The sequence below is a fragment of the Erpetoichthys calabaricus genome, chromosome 13 (assembly GCF_900747795.2).
Source record: "Erpetoichthys calabaricus chromosome 13, fErpCal1.3, whole genome shotgun sequence".
NCBI classification, from domain to species: Eukaryota; Metazoa; Chordata; class Cladistia; order Polypteriformes; family Polypteridae; genus Erpetoichthys; species Erpetoichthys calabaricus.
Window position 1 is genome coordinate 137,923,478 of NC_041406.2, and position 21,815 is coordinate 137,945,292.

Consider the following 21,815-nt stretch of genomic DNA (forward strand, 5'->3'; position numbering starts at 1 on the left):
TTACAGGCAAAGAAAGGGGAGAGGTCAGGGTTTGGGGACAGGGGTGGACTGTTGAGTTCAATATAATGTGAAAACTTTTTTGATGGACTTCAAAGATATGTTATTGAGTGCTTTATAAAAGGACATGATGCATCCAGTGACCGCTAAGCCAAATATTTGGTTCACACACTTCATATTAATAAGAGGAATTTTTTTAAGCATGTTATTGATTGATTTTTTTTTTTTTTTTATTAAAATCCAATAACATTCAATACAAGCAAGGTAATTTTAACAGAATCGGGTTCAAAACAAATCAACCCCAACTCATGAGAGAGAGAGAGCTAGGCCAACAGAGAAACTTTTTTTTAACTAGTAAAAATAAAGGGAGCGAGTCCGCTTCAATTTAAATGCGAATTCTTAAATGTTACTGGCTAGATCCTGGCAGGTTTTGAAAACGTTTTATACAGATCCTCTACGTGAGAATTTAGATTTTTTCCAATTTTAGATAATATATACCCACTGACTTGGAACAGGTCAGTTAGGATTCTTGCAGTTGAGCAAGATAAATGTACGTGCCAGTAGTGAAGTAAAGGCAATTACAGTTTGTCCTTGTCCAGTTTAAGCCCCTCTGTGAGCCCACCAAACACAGCTGTTCGTGGATTAGGAGGGATTGGGACACTAAGGCCGTCTGAAAGGCGTTTAAATATTTTAGTGCAGGCCCAAAATGTGGCCCAGTGAGGCTGGAGCTTGATTGTAACGTTCACAGGTTGGATCTTGCCCTGGACACATTTTGGACAATTTTAAACGAGACATATGTGCTCGATTTTATATAATTTTTAAGTTTAGTAATTGTATGCTTTGTCCATATGGAGCTTGGGGAATTTCTCTTAAGAGCATGTTTTTCTTTCTTGCTGACCCATTGTCCAGGGTGGGATTTTTATAAATGGTTACCCAACTGTTCTCAGCTACTCTCTGCTGTACATACTTAATTTTTGGAGCACTCGTGTTCGTGCAGCTTGCACAATACACAGCTCCACTTTTTTTTTTTTTTTTTTTTTTTTTTTTTTTTTTGTCTAAATTACAGGATGTTTTATTTTGGTGATGTGATCTAATAGCAAGTGTAAAGATAACCCCAATACCTCATTTTGATTTGTTTTTTAGTAACGCCTGCACACATGCTGTAATTCTTAATTGTAATATGAGCCGTGTTGTGTTTTCTGACCTTAATGCCTGATTCAGCTTTCTATGTGAGACTTGGCGAGTCATTTGTGTTTTTAATTTGATTTTTGAAATTGCCTACTTATTTTGATTAATGGCCTGCTCGATTGGGTTAATTCTAATATTTTCTTGCATTTTACAAGCGCTCCCCCTCCACCGTGCTTGGAACTAAGCAGGCGTATAAAATTCACCAAACAAATTTTCTAAGCAAAATCTATTTTCTTTATCTCCCACCTCTTTACCCTAAAACAAGTTAACATGGAGGCTTGCTGTATCGCAAGCCCTAATGAGGTATAGTGGCATGCTTGCCCGTAGTTGGTGGGACTGAACCAATCTAGCATCCCCAATTATCCAACTGCGCACCGCTTTGAAATGCCTTTGTACTGAAACAGGTGTTACATCAATTAGTAATTTACTCTCTTAGGTTTCTTTTTATATGGCAGTTACAGTTTAAGCCTCCAGCTAAAATTGGTGCTTTGCTTATCTGAAGTTGTTTATGGGCTCCAAATCTTTAAAGTAAACCACGTGGAATTGTGTGTTGCGTGATCAGACTTGTAAAACTGGTTTGAAGTCTATTTTTCTTTTTCTCCCTGCCCTCTTTGTTGTTCTCGATTTTCATCAGGCTGTTTTGTAGACACTATGAACGACAGTAACCTTGAGTCTGCCCCTCTGTCTGTAGGTACAGCATGGCCAGCTGTTGGAGCCTTCTGTAAAATAGACGGTCTGCTCCACAGCAAGTGATGGGTTCACCATTTTAAGGTCTTTAGGGAAAAACAGTTAAATAGTTTTGGAGCAACAGTAGGTTATTGGTTTGCCTTTTTGTTTTGCCTTGCATTTTTTTTTATTCCTCCTTAGCACTTCCTCTGTGTGTGTGTGTGTGTGTGTGTGTGTGTGTGTGTGTGTGTGTTTTATTTAAATAAAAAAATTTATATTTGTATTTTTGTGAATTTTGAGCTGGGATATGGCTTAAGAGTCCTTTTTATAGGCTGTATATTTTACAGCCACCTGTCTGTGTATTATAGAAATACTTTTCTGAAGTGTTTTTTGTTTAATACACAAATGGACTATATCCTTTTATAGACACCTTTTTATGTTTTATTTGTGTATGTGTACTTATAAATGAAGAGTATATGTTGCGTGTGTGCATATTTGCAGAGTACATAGGTGAGATTTGTATGTCTGGTGCATGTTTATAAATCCTGTATAAAAATGTAGTTTAGGTATGGTGCGCATACAGTCAGCATTTATGTAATGTGTATTTATATGTTCACACAATCTAATTGGGGTGGGGAAAAAAGGTTAAAGGTTATTTCTATGCTGAAAATGAAAGAAGGTAAAAAGACTCGACGTTTTGGCTGCGCAACTCAAAATGACAGAGTAGGTAACCCGTAGGAGAGGAAGAAAGGAATAAAGCCAGGGCAGATGAAAGGAGAAAAGTTCAGGAGATGAGAAAAAGCTGCCATTAGTGAAGATGAAAGGAGAAATTAAAAAGTTAGTCAGTCATTAAAACCTGGAGAAATATGTGATCTTAGGGTGAGTGAGCTTAGCTTCTTCTGGTTTTCTTTGAAAAGTTTTTTTTTTTTTTTTGTTTTTTTTTGCTGCTGGTAACCTCTGTCTGTCCTGTAGTTAATGTACTGTTATCTTTTATGCACAAATGTACAGTATATTGTGTTACTCTACTGATGGAGTTTACTCCATGGAAGCTTGAATTACTTTTTGTGGTTATATATAATATAGTCCTTTTCATTCTGCTCAAACAAGTTACTACATTGATTGGCTGAGACTTGTCACGTTAAAGCCATGAATATAAAAACAAATGCTGTCTCGTATGTGGCGTGGGGATTTTTACTTTTGGTTTCCTCATTTTTCTCTCCTCAGATTTTGTTTAGAATGCACAGTACAGGAGGCTCTTGTGTATTGTCTGTCCTGGCTGAGTGATGTACCCAATGACCTGGTGCCTGTTATGAGCAAAGAGTGTTTTAAAGGATTGGTTACAAAGGTCTGATCCCTCCCTACTAAAAATTTTACATAGTCGTAATTTGAGAGACATTGGAAGTATGTGCAAGCTGCCTTGTTGTCTATGCTGATGCAGGATGTCCCCCGCTTGTTAGATTTGAAGCCACTAGATCAGATGTATCAGCAGTTTGGAAGAACAGAACAAATGCCCTGCAGGGATGAGTTCATCAGTTGTATTTAGTAGATTTGTTAGCACTCTGCGCTTGCTTTAAATCCGTAAATAAATTGTTGGTCCTCCAGTACAATTTATGCATAGCTGTTTGGTAGGATTTTTGCAGCACAGAGGGACATGACATGGCTATGTGACTGCTGCCTGTGGACTCCTTTTTGAAAAGACATTAACGGATTGAGCGAACAAAAACAATGTGTTTTTAAAGGTACCGTGTAGCTAAATTGGTTACCATGTGACAGCTTCCTCTTTAAACGCCTCCTTTTGCTGATGATGGAAGATAAGCAGGTTCAGACTTTACAGCCAACACTTAAGCTCTCACTCGGTGCAAATCAACACCCAAGAGAAAGTAAACAAAGCACAAGACAAAGAAAAACTATAATTCACACGAGAATGAGAAGGGGGGGGGGGGTGGTCTGGGTTTTTAAAAAAAAACAAAACATCTACCCAACACTAGGCCACAGAAATATTTAAATCCCCAAAACCAATTCACAGAAGCAGCTGTCATCCCTCACAGTCCCACCAAAAGACTAAATATAGATCAGTCTTTAATTTGGTTGGACATTTTAAAATGATGGACTAAGAGGTTAAGGAGGAGTTCAACGCTGGTATTAAATAAAAAGGAAGGCTTTTATCAAGCTTTTTCTTTTCAGTAGTATGCTGGAGTCCACAACCTTTAATTCTGGTGATGCAGCCCCTTTTATTTTGAGGACACAGATCTCCTCTAAAGGACTTGAGCCCTATTGGTAGTTTAAATTCCTACCTAAGAAAAATAAGGTGGTTTAAGCTATGGCCATGACCGAAATTTGATTGATCCTCTTCCTGATTCAAAGTAAGCACATGTATTGTGACTTTCAGGAAATACGAGTCCCAGTAGCTCAGAACCCATTGCTGACCAGTTGATTTGTGCTGCTTATTGAGATCAGCAGGTTGTACGAAAGTAATCAATTATTTTTTTAAATAAATAATAGTAGTGCTACAGTTTTATTTAATCCATTTACTTGCATCAAAAAACCTGAGCCTCCTGTTCATTTTAATCCCTATTATGCTGTATATGGGGGTCGGTACAGATTTGATTCTGAACCTGTAAGAGCCATTCTACACAGCTGATGTTGTACTGTACGTGGCCAGATTAGGCCCTTTGTGTTCATGTGCAAATTAGAAGTGTGTGGTTCACCTCTTTTTCCTTTATGACCTGTTGATCTGATATTGATATAGAAATCCTATGGATACCAAAAACCGCAATATTAAGAATCCTACTATTATTGACTTTCTAATGCTAGTCTTGGTCAATGTGTACTACAACGTTACTGCAAGGTTTCTCTTAAAGATGATCCACAGTTCAGCTAACCTTTAATACTGTGGAGAGAAGAAAATGGCACAACTGTGGAGTGAACTGTAAAGAGAAGTCGGCTCCTAATGGTGTGTGAGATGGCAGACACTAGAGATTAGTTGTTGGTGTCGCATTACATGATACTTCCAGTGATTTTTTTTTTTTTTTTTTTATATATATATATATAAGTGATTTGCATACTACATTTACGTAATCGTTAAGAGTCGTGGCGTGATCCTGAGACCGCTGTATATGTCTGACTATACAACCGTCAGCTCAGTCCAAATAGTCGGACTCTCCCCCAACAAAATGAATTTTTGTCTTGAGCCATATGGACGAGGGCTGTGTGTTTTTAAGAGCTGGCAATCCATAATCCTTCAGACAGAAATACAAATAATGTAATGAAGCTACCAGGAATAAGGAACCACGTGTGTTTTTAAACCTAGCAAAAGGGTTAGTTTTGTTGGTCTCATGTTTTATGTACCAGGACAGAATGGGGGGGGGGTGAAATGGAAAAAGTACAAGGTTACGTCTGAGCTTGCTGTCCTGGGAAGTGTTTGAATACCGCACTGTTGGCTGTGAGACAAACTGCACTAGCTCACCGTACTTTGGATTAACTAAAGCTGGTGGCACATTGCAAGACCTTGTAGCGATTTCCAGTGTCACACTTCAATTTCAGATCCTAGACTGTGCTGGCAAGATCATGAGCTCAATTTTTGAGGTCGAGTTTGTCATTCTTATTGTGTAACCATTCAATATTACTCATTTGCTTTGGTGGCAAATTTTAATCTAGGTTGAACAGTGAGGGAAGCAGCCATCCACACTCCTCCTGCTTCACGATGATGCCCCTGTCACACTGGTAGGATTGGAATGGTGGTTCTGTGAAGCCGTGGATTTGAAGCCCCCTTCTCCAGACCTGGCCACATGTGACTTCTCCTGATTCATAGCATGGATGACTGTCTGCCAGTGATGAAGATCAAGGTGGCTGCACAAATGAATATTTTGGAGTGGTAGTGAAGAATGTCATGAATGTATCAAGTACACTAGTGATTATTGAAAACTGAAACAAATGTTTTATGGTGTTAATAGGACAAAATTTGATCACCCTTTTATGCTTGCCAGTGAGATGGTAATAAGTAAAGTCTTGTTAGCTCATGCATTAACACTCCGTTTCTGATAACGTTTAGTGCAGCCACATACCCTAAAAAGACTATTTGTGCTTTTTAATATTGGAGGTGTGGGTTAATCCGTTTACCGTTCTCTTAAAACGGCAGCTTAAAGATATATGCCAGCTGATGTTTTGTGTGGTATGTAGAAAAGACGGCTTCATTCAAGGCAAAAGTGTAATGAGAGATGCCCAGATTGGGTGTCTTTGAAGTAGAGCAGTGTTGTGGAAGTGACCGTTTTTGTTTGAGCTCTCCCTCCAAAGTATTGAAGCATTAAGAAAGAAAACACAAGTGGCAATTCTGTTATAGTGAACCAATCTCTGCCCTTGCGCCTCCTGTGAGGACAAGAACGATCCCCTTCCCATACCCCCACTGAAAGGTAACCTTAATTGGGCTCTCAAAAAGCCACTGTCTCTCTTTGGGCAATTAGAAACTGAGATGCAAAACAAGGTTTACTTGCAGCATTTTTCATTTGTGGAAATTTCTCCTACCTGTTGTTCAGTTTGTTGTTCTCAAATGATATCTTAAGTGAAACATGTCACTGTTTACCTCCAGATTTCTACGGCCGTAGAAATTTTTGGCACCTTGAAGTTACTTTCTCCTCCAGGATGGTACTTTCTGTATTTGGCATTTCAATTTTGTAAGCTGCTTAACTGTGCAGTAGTTACCACTGTTGGCTCAAAGTGCCAGAGCTGCAGGTTTGAGTAAACAGTGGGATTTGCAGGTTCGCTTAATAGGTAGTTGTGGGTAAATAGGTTACAAAATGGAGAGCTGTGCTAGCCTTCGCGTGTGCGTGTTCTTGGTTTAACTGCATAATGTTGGAGCAGTTTCTTCTTTAAAATGCATTTCCATTACCAGCATAAATGGGATTCCAAAATTTGTTCATTGGTGGCCTTTGACACTGAAAGGACTGAAGCTAAAAACAAGCAGACTGAATGGGAGTTGAGCCAGTAGACCTATCGTGGCTAATGAACTATAATATCAGTTGTCATCCAAGATGAATTATTCATTTAGTAATAAAAATTAAACAAATAACTAGATGTTAATTTGGGGGTCTTTAACCAGACCACTTTCACTTAGATTTTCTATTGTCTCTCTCTGTCTTTCATATAGTTGTAAATTTTTATTGGATGCTTAAATTCAACGTATTCCCCTTTTGGCCCTGCTGGTTTAAAGGCTACACACCCATCTGCATAGTGTAGTAATCCTAATTCACCCCCAAAAAGAGTGCCCTTTTGACAAATTGGAAATGATTGAATACTGTGACCTATAGAGGTTGCTGAAGACCTGTCCAGAAAGTGAAATAAAAGCCACTAAAGTCAATAGTCCAGAAAATAACCCACGGATTGGAATTGCAGTTTTCTTTCTCGAATAGTAACAGGGCCTCCGCAAATAGACTTTAATCTACTGTATTATTCACCTTGGTGTGAAGTTGTGTTTAGGACATTGAGCATATGAGTGGACAACTTTTAAACATTGTCTTCAGTTCAGATGCATGGGTGTATATGAGCGCATTCCATTTTAATTCACATTTACCTAAAGGTGGTTTATTTTAACTTTTTAGTATTTGTGCGTTTTGGGATGATTTAATCATATAACTGGGTGACTTGACCTGGATTGAGTGATACAAGTCAAATGAGTGCGATTTTTATGGATGTTGCTGCCGTTTAGCTTTGGGCACCGTAGTTCCCCCATTATATCAAACTTTTTCTACATTCTGCTTGAAAGTATGAGATTAAAAGCAAGAAGTGCAAACTTAGCTTGGGGTATATAACGTATTAAAAACATTTTTGGGTAGATTATTCCTTTTAAGAGGTCTAATGTATGACGGGAATAGTGTAATGGAGTGAGAAAACTAGCATGTACTTGAGGAATATGACAGGTTGGGTTAATTGACGCCAAATTCTGACATCGCCGTCTACATATTGCGGCAGACATTGGTAATTCTCAATTTGTTTTCGTTTTTTTGTTTTAATTTTTTTTTATTTGTCCAGTTTTGATGGTTAAATGCCAGCTGGAGCCTCCTTTTCCTGTTCTTGACTGATAAAATTGGAACATGGCACGATATTCTGCTTCAAGTCCTGACACGTGCATTCAGACATGCCTTTTTTTTTTTTTTTTTTTTTTTTTTTTTTTTACATACCACAGTTTTAAAAAACCGTTTTTAGTATTTGTCCTCTTACTGTTAACGTGAACAAATCTGGTCTTTCTCTTGGGCAGGAGTGCCACTTACTGGTATGTTTTAGGTTATCACACCAATCCTAGGGCAACACATGACATTTCCAAATGTCCACCTAAGAATTGTGACCTGATTTAGGTGGCTTGGATTGTGTGTCTGCATGCTGTATAGACTGGGTTACAGCCACATAACGAGCAGTTTGTAGTAGCAGACCATTTGCCTTCACGAGCAGGTGAACCTAATAAACTGACCTAGAACATCTACTTAAGTGTCTCTTATGTTTTTCTTTCCCCTCAGGCATTTGTTCTTCATGCACATAAAGGATGACCTCCATGATGGTCGTTTGCACAGCTCTCCTGAGCAGGCAGAAGAGCTCAGTGCACTTGTGGCTCAAACAGAATTTGGAGACTACAATCAGAACACTGCAAAATACATTTATAAAGAACTCTGTGGCGAGGAACCCAGTCCAGCCATACTTAACAGGTACGTCGACCTCTTTGGCAGCAGGATCTGTTGTGGTGATCATTCTAAAGCACAGGTGTCGAACTCCGGTCCTGGACAACCACAGTGGCTGCAGGTTTTCATTCTATCCTTCATTTGTGACATGTTTTTGCTGCTAATTAACTTTTTGCCTTAGTTTTAATTAACTTGACTCCGACCCCTTACTTGTCTTTTTCCTTAATTAGCAGCCAAACAATGAGACACAAAACAAGCCGCCACATGACCAGCTCACCTGTGCCCAGCACATATCTCGGTAATGCTGATCTCTCAGGTCACCAAAACATTTTGACAATGTTCTTAGAAAAAACAGAAAATCAACAGTTTTAGAAATGACTGCTGTGGCAGAATGCGAGCAGCAACAAGCTGTGGAATTGAATAACGAGTTTAATTATCAGCAAGAATCGGCTTTTCATTAAGAGACTGGTTGGAGTGAAAATTGGTTCGAGTTTGAAATTCCAATTTAGCTGGTCATCTGTCGGCTTGTTTCACATCTCATTTCTGTTTGGCTCTCATTTAATGAAGAAAGGAATAAATTCAGAGGACTGAATCCTTAAAAACAGGGCTATTAAAATGAAGGGAAAATGAGTTAATTAGCAATGAAAACTGGTCAGTGATTAGGAAAAGGGTTAGAATGAAAACATGCAGCCACTGCGGCCCTCCAGGCCTGGAGTTCGATACCCCTGTTCTAAAGGGGAGGTTTATTCACTCGCTTTTTTTCCAAAGGATAAACTCCTCTTGTATTGTTGTTATAGTTAAATGCTCTTCAGAAACCACTCCACATCTAAATGTCTCCTGTCAATAATGGAGAATCCACTGCATCCACTAAACACTGTCATCTCCAGACAGAGGAGCAGCTTCAGTGACAGACTGCTGTCACCGTCCTGCTCCACTGAAAGACTGAGGAGGTCGTTCCTCCCCCACACTATGCGACTCTTCAATTCCACCCAGGGTGGGTAAACGTTTAAATTATACAAAGTTATTGTCTGTCTGTATACCTACATTATCGGCATTAAAGAGTGATAACCATTTAATATTGTTCTTTATCAGTATGCTGCTGCTGTTGGAGTATGTGACTTTCCCCTTGGGATTAATAAAGTATCTCTATCTATCTAAATCCGCCTTGTATTCATTTAATTGGCGAGCTTTGTTGGGCTGAATGGCCTGTTCTCGTCTAGAGTGTCCTAATGGTGCAGCTCCTTACAAACGATATTGTGGCCATGGGAAGACTGACCATCTGCACCAGCTACCCCACCACCAACAGTTTGCATCAGTTAAGCATAACATTTAGAAAATCTGCTTAATTGAGTTTAGTACTTCAGGCGGCTACCACAGCAGCACTGGTTACAAGGCAGGAAATGACCCTGGACTGGGGTACCAGTGTGTCACAGTGCCCACTCATAAACACCGGCACAGAAGTCCAGTATGGAATTGAAAAATAAACCCAAGTACCTGAATCCCATGGCAAGTCAAACTCCATGTGGACTGTCGCCTTTGTTTTATTTTGTTTAAGCAGTTGTAAATGTTGTTTGCAATGGCGGAGGCAGAACATACAAGTTTCCCAGTGGAATACTTTATGCGAATGCCTTTTGAAGTGTCAGCTCCCATTGGAATAATTCATTGAAGAGTCTACTATCTGAATTAGAGCTGTGAGGCAGCCTTGAACTTGCACCTCCTTGTACAATATAAAATGAAAAATTGCATTTTTTGGTGGTAATGTTCACTTAATGCCTTTTTTTAGTTTTTTGTTTTTGTCTGAATCAAGTGGTGAATCAAAGCCGAGCTGGTCTCTCCCAGAACAACAGGAAATTAATGTGAGCATTACAAAGTAGGAAGATGAGTAGTCACAAGGGGTAACTTGAAATTTCCCATGGCATGTCGGTGCAGTATACCGGTAATAAGCCAATTAGGAGACACGATCCGAGTCAGTCTCAGAATGACGAGCTTTTGTTACGTATGTGAAATTTTCAAAATGCAATCTGGATAGAGAGAGAGAGAGGTGTCACCCAATAGTGGCTAAATTATGTTTTAGGCATTTGATTTAGGAATACTCGAAGGAATGCAACCTGTAACATTTTATTCTTGATGCTTCTGCTCATAAGTTGGAAGCTTCCTTTTACTTTTGACACCATTTAGTTAATAGCTCACTTGTTAGAGATAGTGTGCTCATATTGTTTTTAATTTGCTGCTCCATAGCTACCTGTGTGGAATTTGCTCATTCTCTCCATGTCCGGGTTTTGCTCCAGGTAGTCCAGTTTTGTTTTTCCCCCTTTCTCCATTCCACGTTATAAAGGCATGCAAATTAATTTAACTGGTGAATCAAAATTTAGCCCAGTTTGTGTTAGGTGGACCCTGTGATGGACTGGTACCCGAGATGGAATAGACTGACAACCTGCAATCCAGAATTCAAGCAGGTCTGAGAATGTTAGAATTTAAATTGAACCTGCTAACATTTCTGTGCCTGGCTATTCTTAGCAAGGTTACAATCCAGCTTACCTTGATGTCCACCTTTCTCCTTGGCACTTACTTTTCTACTACACTCAATCTGTTTTATGCCAGATGATAGCTGTGGATATCAACTGTAGAAATATTGCGCTGTTTCCGGGTCAGTTCTGTGCTGTGAACAGAATTTGATCCTTTCATGCAGCAAAAATAAGACGTATAAACTCAAGACCCGCCGTCAATGTCCAGATTTGTAAATGTGTAGTGAGTTTGATGTTCTACCAAAACTTTCATTACGTAATTCATCTGCACATTTAATGCAGGTTTTTGTTATAGCAGTATTTTATTGCACCATCATGGATACTTTATAGCAAGAATTCGTGTTGGAACCCTCCAGCCCACCCCCCGCGTTGTACTTCCAAACAAAGCTACCTGAATATAATGTTTGATACCAACACCGTCTGTCGCTGGAGGATTATATTTCCCTATTAAAGGGTCTATGGCAAATCTCATGGCCCCATACCCTATTGGGAGTCTCTACCATGTTCTTTCGTTTCTTGCTCTATTGTTATGTAAAATGAAACCATTCCAAGTTCTGATTGTTCTGTGTTTTGAAATCCTTTTGTGTGGTGTAGAATCTTGGCTTTTAATGGGGCCATCTGTATGTTGCCATTGTCATTGTGTTAAAAACGGCATTTGGAAAGCCAGGGCTGAAAGAGAAATGAACATTTAACTGTCTGTGTCCTCGACCACAGTGTTCCTCTTTTGACCTTGTAACTTGCTACCCCCTGTGCGTCTTCTGCACGGTGTTTAATTTCTGTGAGGATCAGTTGTACTGGATGTTGCAAAATTTAGTGAGATAGCAAACTGAATCTGATTGCTAGCAGTATCTTGTGATTGGGGGTGTGGGATCTGTCTTAAATATGCCTTGGCATACTTGGAACCGATTGGAACCCTGATAATCCTGGCTGTTGCAACACACTGCTCTGTTACACAACCTTCCTTCTGAAACCTTTTTGATCTCGAGGAATCTGTTTAAGGCAGTAAGACCGGCAGAAAGCCATCTTATTGCCCAAAAGACCCCAGCACCTCACTCCCCCTTTACGGAGTTGACTAATTTGTGCTAAACCCCTATGTGTGTTATTTTTCTCTCCGAAGCGGTTTTTAAAAAAAGAGTCTTTATATAGCTCGAGGCAGGTTCAAGCGGAGGACAGCCTGCTTTTGATCTCATACTGGTTATGCTTGTGTTCTCCTCTGAATTTCCTTCTCCACTTTTGCTGTAACAGGAGCTCCATGTGTGGCAGGGGGTGGTGGTGGAGTGGGTCCAGAGCTACTTGGTCATCCTTTACTGTGGGGGATTCTAACAATTTTATATCTAGATTCATAGCCATTGTAACTGACATGAAGCTGGACAAATTATTGGACTGACCAAAAAAATGTTATTCCTCTCTCGCTCCCCACAGCATTATTGCAAAGCACAAAGCACTGACGGGCATGAATACCATATCCGCAGAGTACCAGGTCCTGCAGAACATCTCCACACTGGAAAATTATGGTGTGGAGTGGCACTACGCAAGAAATGGAGAAGGACAGAAACTGGTTATTGGCGTTGGCCCAGAAGGGATATCTGTCTGCAAAGAAGACTTCACTCCTCTCAATAGGTATTGTGGAAAGTTTCTTGTTACATTGCTAGTTCTAAGTTATCTTGAGTTTTAATTACAGAATTTTGTAGATAAAGCCTGACTATTACATACACTCACTGCTATAATTAGTATTGACTTTAAATTTTAAGTAAGCCATGCTTGCATGGAGTGAACTTATAGGTGCAGGCTAATGAAGGACTGATAACTAACCCAGTGAGTAAATCCTGTGAATGGTATCTGCCCTCCCAACTCAAAAAAAAAAAAAAAAAAAAAAAAGGGCAGCATTTCGACACTGTCCTGAACTCCAGTTAATTCTTTAAAATTTGCTAGTAATTAATGGCAGAATACACAACTTGAAAGGTTTAGAAATGTTTTTCCCACAGGGGCTTATTGAATTGCTGGAAATTATGAAATGCAATGGGAGGCAAGTGGTGAATTTTGGATGGCAAAAAGGTTTTGAATGTTTGAAATAGCAGGATATTTTTTCTGTTCTCCACTCTGCTAGGTATAGCTTGTTGCAGTGTAATCCCTTTATTTTCTAATTTTTTTTTTTTTTTTTTTTTATGTCCCTCTCTTCAAAGAATTCCATACCCAGTTATTCAAATAGCCACCCAGTCTAGTAAAAATGTCTACTTGACTATTAAAAAGGAAACGAACAACAGTATTGTGCTGCTCTTCAAGCTGGTCAGCACACGGGCAGCCAGTGGATTCTACAGAGCAATAACTGAAACCCACGCCTTCTACAGGTACAGATTTTTAGTTTGTTTACATCAGTGGTGACAACACGGTTATGTAAGAGAGAGAGAGAGAGACTAACTTTGGTGTGCTTTCAGTTTTATGTATCTACTAAGATTTCATTACTAACATTCCTTCAGTTTAATTATAGCTTTGCTAAGGGAAGAGCAGCTATTGATTATTGGTAGGTGGCCTCCAAATTTGGATCTGGCCAGCAAAGTGTGGCTCAGTCTCCAGTAACCCATATTTACTTACTTGACTGACGTCTTAATCCAAGGTGACTTGAACCCACTGGATCTCAAATGTTGTCATTTCTTTTGTTGCCCCAATTGGAGAACAGTCATGTCAAGTGACTTGGTCCTGGTCATACAGAGCTGGTAGCGTGATTTGAATCCACAACCTCACAGTTGGAAGTCCAAAGCCATAACCAGTACACCGCAATACCTGTGGCAGATTGTTTTTATATATTGCATTACAATGAATTGCAGCTTTGTGTGTCTGAGTTTTGTTTACAGGTATATCTCATTGACCTAGAGTTATACAGACCTTTTCAAATTTTAACTCCTTGGCCACAAAGTTGTTTGTTTTTGTTGGTAACTACTGTGGAACTAAGATTCCCTTTTCAGATTGACTACTGCCAACTGGTGTCAATTTTTTTATTTTTTCTTATCCCCAAGGTGTGACACTGTAACAAATGCAGTCATGATGCAGTATAGCCGGGACTTCAAAGGACACTTGGCATCGTTGTTTCTCAATGAGAACATAAACCTGGGTAAAAAATATGTGTTTGACATCAAACGCACCTCCAAGGAAGTTTATGATCACGCTCGTAGAGCCTTGTACAATGCTGGCATTGTGGACTTGATGTCTCGCAGCTCTCCAGACTCCCCGCTCAAGTCATCGGAGAGCCATTTAAACTGTACCAGCTGCCCTGGTCTGAGCTGTCAACAGAGTAAAGCACTACAAGAAAGGCTGCAGAAGCTGAAGGAGGCCATGATCTGTGTGATATGCTGCGAAGAGGATATTAACTCTGCTTTCTGTCCATGTGGACATATGGTCTGCTGTCAGTCCTGCGCTTCTCGGTTACAGGTAATCTGAGTGGGGTACGGGGAGGGTCTAAAGTACTTCACATGCAGACAAAGCTGAATGCCCTCCTGTGATAGTTAGAAATGTTCATAATTTGTGCAGTGCAAGTTTGAGCATATGTGTGATCTCTACTTTCGCAATGCTGACTACTTATGTGAAAAGAAGTTGATTGCATAAAAAATGAGTCCCATTTAAAAGAAAATTAAATAACAAACTAAACACTGTTAAGAATGTGTCAGCTGAATTCTTTAGCATTTTATCAGGAAATTACCCAACCCCACCCCATATTAAGCCTGGTTTCATAGCTTCAGTATCTTTGGTTTGAATGTTCCACCACCTCTGTACAGTGGACATGATTTTTCCCAACATCCTTTACGTAGTTTCTTCCCGGTCCAGCTTTTCTTCTGTATAATAAAGCTGTACTCTAAGATAATTGACTACTCTGAAATGTCCCTGTGTAAGTGGGCCCTGCTCATCTTCAGTTTTACCTTCTGCCTTGCATCTCATGCAGCTGGGAATGACCCTCTGTGTACCTGTTATGGAGTAATCCGATTTGAGAATGTTATGCTGTCAAACAATGAATAGTTGCTTAATCTTTCCCTGAACACAAAGTTGGATTAGTCCTCTTCAGAGATGGCTTTTTCAGTCGGGACATTTTTTCTTTCTACCTTTTCAGGACCTTTGTAATTGAAAGTATTTCTCTGCCCCACCCAAATGACAAATAACCAGTGATGGTTTTTGCTTAGTGATGATGTGCATGATGTTGTTGACTAGAGCCTGCACCTGACCTGTACACTTGGTCTCCATTATAAACCTGATTAGGCCTTTGCCCCTTAAGCATTTTCATAAAGTATAAGCAGTAAATGTTGGTTTGGCTTGATGGATGGGGTCTCCAGGACTCTAAATATATATCCAAATCTTCTTAAGTGATCTGTTAAATTCTGCTCTGTACTTCTAAAATTTTTATTTTTATACTGTATTGAGGATTTGTTCTGTTCTGTGTATTGTATTGTATTGTATTGTATTGACCCCCTTCTTTTGACACCCACTGCACGCCCAACCTACCTGGAAAGAGGTCTCTCTTTGAACTTCCTTTCCCAAGGTTTCTTCCATTTTTTCCCTACTAGGTTTTTTTGGGAGTTTTTCTTTGACTTCTTAGAGAGTCGAGGCCGGGGGGGCTGTCAAGAGGCAGGGCCTGTTAAAGCCCATTGCGGCATTTCTTGTGTGATTTTGGGCTATACAAAAATAAATTGTATTATTTGGTGAACCTGGCTGATACTGTTTCTGTTCAGGTGCTTTTGTTTTGTATTATCTGACCTGTTTTGTAAAACCTTGTGTTTTAGTTTCTTTGAGCTGGCAAAAAGACTTTTAACTAAGCACTGAGTGTTTCTATTACTTTTCTAACTTGCCTCTCCAATTTACTGTAGTGGGCATTAGGTGGCTGTCCCAACACGATGTGAACCAATTTTGGATGCATTGCCAGGGCATCATTACCTACACACCCTCACTTAATCATACTGGGCTAGTTTTCAAGTTGACAATTAGCATAACCAGCATGGTAGCTGAAGTGCTCTGAGGAAAAGCCATCGAGACATAGGGAAGGCAATTAGTACCCAGGCCAGGAATTCACTAGGATGCCTTGACATGTATCCACTCTCATGCATGGTAAATTTTGGTGTTGGAAAACAATTAAAACCCTTTGCTGGTGTCCTGCTAGGGTTTTTAGACCATGGGCTAAAGGATGAACTTTGCACAGACAAGTGCCTGGGATGTAGGGCAGTTTGTGAAGCCCCAACTGAGCATTTATGACATTTTAAATTGGGTAAAGCAGGTTTGAGCGTGTATTTGAATGTGCCAGCTGGCCACTTTAGTCTTCTCTCCTTGTGTCAAGTATTTTTATTGCTGATAAGGGATGCACGTATGTGAGCTGAGTCCAGGACAGAAATCTTCATTGTAAATTGCTGCAATGCCCTACATAGCTGAAATGATTTTTACAAATTTCTTTCAAAATGCACATCGTCCCACAATCCTTATTTCATAACCAATACCATATGAATTTTGAAAGGGCAATTTAGAGGTTTTCTGCCATCTAGGCGATTTTATTAAATGCTCTAACTTTCATAATCGTGGTTCGGATCAAATTAATATTGCACCAGGAGGTGGGGTAAACTAATTACTGGATGACCTGTGTAATTTTAGTCCCATCTGAGTTTTGTTATCTAAATTTTTTACAGACTGTGTGACTCTCAGTAAAGATTATGGAATGCGTTCCATAAAGTGTTTTTTTTAAGTGGTTGAACTTGTGCCGTGCCAATTGATATATCAGGGAAAATTCCATTTCCCCCTGGATTTTATAAGTTTTTGTGTTGTGAATGGAGGCACTCTTATTAACTCATGCATGCTCTTTGCAACCCACATTTTAACCACTTCAGTCTTGAGTTTGTGGGCAAAGCCACTTCAAAGAATCAGGCCATGATTCTTGTTAGGGTAACCAGCAATCGCTACATACAAGTACCTACGTGTGTGGCTGTTTTGAGATAACGACATAAGTGTAAACCATAGAAGGCATGCCTAACCGTAATTTTTTCCAAACCTATCTCGTGAATCTGTAGTAAAAAATTTGCTGACGTTGTTAACTTTACACACGCACACACACAGTATGTCTTCGAAAAGCGTATCCTGTCCGAAAAGGGCATTGTTTAATGTTCTCTATTTAAAAGTTGACACCTGTAAAGACAATAATAATAATTCATTACATTTTATATAGCACTTTTCTCGGTACTCAAAGCGCTATCCACACAGGGAGGAACCGGGAAGCGAACCCACAATCTTCTACAGTCTGGACTTGACTCATGTACTGGGGGTTTTTTGAATCCCACAGCTTGGCCAATAATCTCTTCACTGAAATTTATTTATTTTTTAAAATTTTTATAATGTCTCTGTCAAATGTTACCTGATTTTATGTTGAAATAAATGCATGCACCCTAAAGTTAATCAATTCAGGATGAAACGGATTGTGACCTTTACTACATTTTCCCCCTTTTAAATTTTTCTAAATGTCATTTTTCTATAGTTGCCACACATTTTGAATACATGTCTGATGGGTCAATTTTGACCCAGCATATACTATTTTCTCCCCTGCATTTCAGGTAGTTAGAGAGTGTGTGTGTTTGATTCAAAAACTTTGAACATCCTAACCTTTGACCCCATTAATATAAAAGAGGGGTGAAATTTTGGTGTGAAAAGAAATCTGACTTTCAGGGTACTAAAGGTGTTTGGATTAGTTTTAAAAATAAACCCACAAGATTTCATTGAGCTGGCATTTGTAAGTCACTGTTACAAAGGTTAACATAGAATTGAGTTCCATTTAGTCAAATTCATGGTTGGGGGCGGGGGGGGCAAGGCAGCCATTAATTCTCCGCTAACTAATCTGGTGCCCATCCATCACAGGGTTCAGTCATCCATGCATATCTAAGCTAGTCACCCTAACTAGAGAAACATTGCAGTTGTGCCTGAAGGGGGAATCCAAAAGCAAGCAGGCCCAGGGAGATTGCAAGTTTTCAGTTCACTCATTTTAATAAACTTTTGTTAGAAGGATTAAGACTAGACAAGTGCCTAATAATAAAATGGAAAGTAAAACTTATTTTTCTCCTTTGTTCTTTCTTTAGGCATGTCCAGTCTGCCGCTCAGAGGTGGATCACGTTCAGCATGTCTACTTGCCAGCTTGTCACAGTCTCCTGAACCTCGCTGTATTGTGAGCCACTGTGTTGCTCAGCACTGAATGACAACTTTATGTAAAGAGAGGTGACAGCAGTGCAAAAAAAAAAAAAAAGTATTATGTTAGACATAAGCAATCATTCCTGTGTTTTCTTCAGGCAAAAATTATCACTCCATTCCCCTAAGTAGAGGGGAGGTGGTAGGTTTATTAAGGACTTTTAAAAGCCAATGAAATGTTTTTTGTTTTGAGAATTTTTTTAATCAGTTGAGCTGATTAGTGTTCAAATTTATATGTTGGGTTTTGGTTTTGATTTTTCTTTCCAAACTAAAGTTGTTTGAAGTTTTATTTTATTCATTAATGTTTTATCAGGCTTGGTAGTTGCTTTTTATTCCTTTTACATGTTAAGTTAAATATATTTTATATACTTTTTTAAATTGCTTTATATCTTCTTGATGCCAAAGCCAGGTGATACTGACAAACCTGGTACAACAGCATTAAAATCTGAGATTTTTATGCAGGTCTGTATACATTTTATACTAAATCTTGAGTGGATTAGACATTTCCACAATTGCATTTTTCTTATACTTGGCAACCTTCTTATATGAACTAAAATTACACTCCAGCTAAAGTATTTTTAAAAATCTCAGATTAAAATGTTAATGGAAACCCCTAAAACAAGTATAGTTGTAAATACCCAGTGTTAATGGCTAGTTATACCTCCTTTGTTTTGAAGAGAGTTAAAATGGATGGCAAAAGATTGTCTTGGTTTCCATTATCTTAGTTTATAATTGCAGGTTTGTCTTTTTTTTGTTTTGTTTTTAACTCCATCTCTCCGAACATCTAATTTCCTTATGGGTTGTAGATGACCACTGAGTGCAATACTATCTGCTTTTTTGAAAGATAGAAAAAGGAAAGAATGGAGAAAAGAAGCTTACACTGTCACTTTATAAAGGATAACCTCCTACGTGTATTCATAGGGACTGCCTTAATGTAGCAATGTGATCTGTATGCATTCTGTTTCTTTGCACAAATGTTCAATTTCTGATGGCACATTTCAGCACACCGCCTCCTTGGGGTGTTTTATTTTTTCACTTTGTACATTTATTTTTTTCCTCCTGTTTTGGTTTGTTAAAGCAAATATCTAAATTAGAAATAACTCCTTTTTTATATTAAGATATATTAAAATGTTTAAGTTATACAGTACTGTTTTTGTGTGTGTTCTTCAAACCCTAATGAACATTTCAATGGTTCTTTAAATGAGCCTGTGCTTAGAAATGAGGAGGCCATTCGGTCCATCAGGCTCATGTGTTATAGCTGAAGGTAACATGGGGTCTCACCTTTGTGGGGTGGGTGGCTGGTTATGATTATTTTTTTTAAGCTGTCAAGGTACGAGTCTCTCTAGTTAGTTTTAAAATTATTCTAATGTACTGTGTGAACCTCAGGATTGTAGCCAACTGCTCTTTTAAGCTGAAGAATCCCCGCACAGTGTTGATGTGCTCGAAGCAAATGAGTATGGGGTAATATTTTAAATTCTTAATTACTGTTCTTATTTTGTGTGTGTGTGGTGTTTTTTTTTTTTTTTTTATATATATAATATGGGCTGCTGTTCTGTTGAAATTTTAATTGTGCAATTTCATTTTTTATCTAACTACATATTTTATGTGCTTCCTTCATGTGGTGGTCTATAAAGTTTTTTTTATTAGTAGAAAGTTTATCACTGAGTTAATAGCCATTTGCATAGGCATATTATTCCAGTTTATTGAAAAGTTGTTATAACTGAAACCATTGAGCTGTTTATTGCATCACGCTTTAGTCAACTGTTTGGAGCCACATCTAGAGAGAGAGAGAGAGAGAGATTATTGATTCTTCTGACTGTTTGCTTCACTTATTGCTTAAGCAGACCAGTTTGTTTACATCTCATCTCCAGGTTGAGATGCTGCCTCAAGTGGAGGAGTTTATGCATCTCCGAGGTCTGTCTTAGTCACAACTGAAAGAAGGTAGCAGGAGAGAGATGGGCAGATCAGAGCAACATCTCTAATGGTCAGTCATGGTGAAGAGGGAGCATCGCCTTTTGGCTCGGTTTTCGATTTACCAGTTGATCTATGTTTTTGCCCTCGCTATGGCCAAGAACTAAATTGCAGATGCAAGTAGGCCAGAAATGAGTTTCCTTTGCGAGGTTTCTGTGCTCCACCTTGGAGGGAAGTGAGGTGAGGAGTGCAGACATTCAGGACAAGCTCAAAAGTAGAACCACTGCCTCTCTGAATTGCATGGAGCCAGTTGAGGTAGTTTGGGTATCTAAATGGATTTTTTCCTTCCTACTGTTAGTAGACTTGAACTTCATTTGATGTTGCCTCATTAATAACATGTGAAGCATAGTCAAATTAACCATATTTAATGCATCAAGTTGTTGCATTAAATTTTAATCGCAGAAATTTTCAATGCATTCATTGCATGCGCTAATGGCAATCCAGAAGTCTGTGTGTATGTAAAAAAAAAAAAAAAAAAAAAAAAAAAAAATCACTTTAGCCGTGTGTGTCCTTTTTACGATTTGCGGCCTATAACCTACTGTTGTTAAGATGTTACTCCTTTAAGTGCACTCTATAGTAATTACAAATACCGTACAAGTGAAACTTGACAAGCACTGGACAATTGAAATAATGGAAATATGATATGCAATAAATACTGGAGTATTATGTACATTTACACTCCGTGGCCACTTTCTTGGCTACTTTTTTTGCTCGGTTAATGCCAGTAACCTGCTTATCCAATCCATGTAGCAAACGTGTGGATGCAACTCACGGTTTTGTGTGTGTGTTTAATACAGTAGAGTGGGAATATTTTCAAAGTGATGCCATGAGTAGTTTGTATTAATGACGCTTATTAGAAAATGCAGTAAATGGAAAGTACAGTTTCTGAATGTCCTTTTCTGCCTTTGTGGGCGTCATGCCAACTGTTGCAGGATTCCCCCCCCCCCCTTTTATTTTTTTTTTTTTTTTTTTTGCCATTTGTGTTTGGGGCAATTTGTCATGCTACACAATGAATTCGGGACCAGTCACACCCCCGTGATGATATTGCACGTTGGAATGGAGTCTGCTTATACTCGTCGGTGATAGGGCCCATCCATTTACCCCAAACCTGCAGGGAACCTCACTTGTCTTGAACTTTTATCAGTCCAGAGCACCTGCTTGCCTCACCATACCCCCACCAAAACACCCCAGTCTTTGTGTTTTCATACATAGAGGTAAGGAGCTTGTGCTGATACAGCCATACCCACCACATGACAAAGTATCTCAGGATCCCAGATTAGGACCCGAGTGTAGCCATGCAATGGATGGCACCTCAGTGCCACACTAGTTCAGATGGAATGGAACAGTGTGGGGTTTTATTTTTGTAAATTTTTTTAACGGTGGCTGATGTGCCAATGCTGCCACCAACCCCCAGGTTTTCCTTGCTGGATGGAGGAGCTGGATCCGGGTTGACCTGCAAAATTGCTTTGTCCTGGGTATGATGATAAAGGCCTTGCTCACGGGTCCAGTGGAGTGGAAACGCTTCTGGCATTTACGGGATTTGAACCAACAACCTTCAGATTGCCATTGCAGATCCCTAGCCTCCGAGCCACCTCTCTGCCCACCT

The 21,815-nt window shown here is 39.2% G+C and overlaps 2 protein-coding genes across 2 annotated transcripts in view; one reads left to right on the top strand and one right to left on the bottom strand.

The window, feature by feature from the left end:
* mylipb (myosin regulatory light chain interacting protein b) overlaps positions 1–19,383 on the top strand; it is a 31,821-nt gene extending 12,438 nt beyond the window's left edge. Inside the window, exons 3-7 of the mRNA XM_028817632.2 lie at positions 8,358–8,543; positions 12,464–12,661; positions 13,225–13,389; positions 14,056–14,467; positions 18,133–19,383. Coding sequence (XP_028673465.2) covers positions 8,358–8,543; positions 12,464–12,661; positions 13,225–13,389; positions 14,056–14,467; positions 18,133–18,222 — 1,051 coding nt within the window. The 3' untranslated portion in view covers positions 18,223–19,383. The remainder of the gene's footprint in view (positions 1–8,357; positions 8,544–12,463; positions 12,662–13,224; positions 13,390–14,055; positions 14,468–18,132) is intronic.
* The window catches only part of tbc1d31 (TBC1 domain family, member 31), a 1,102,325-nt gene that overhangs the window by 714,721 nt on the left and 365,789 nt on the right, over positions 1–21,815 (bottom strand). The window lies entirely within an intron of this gene.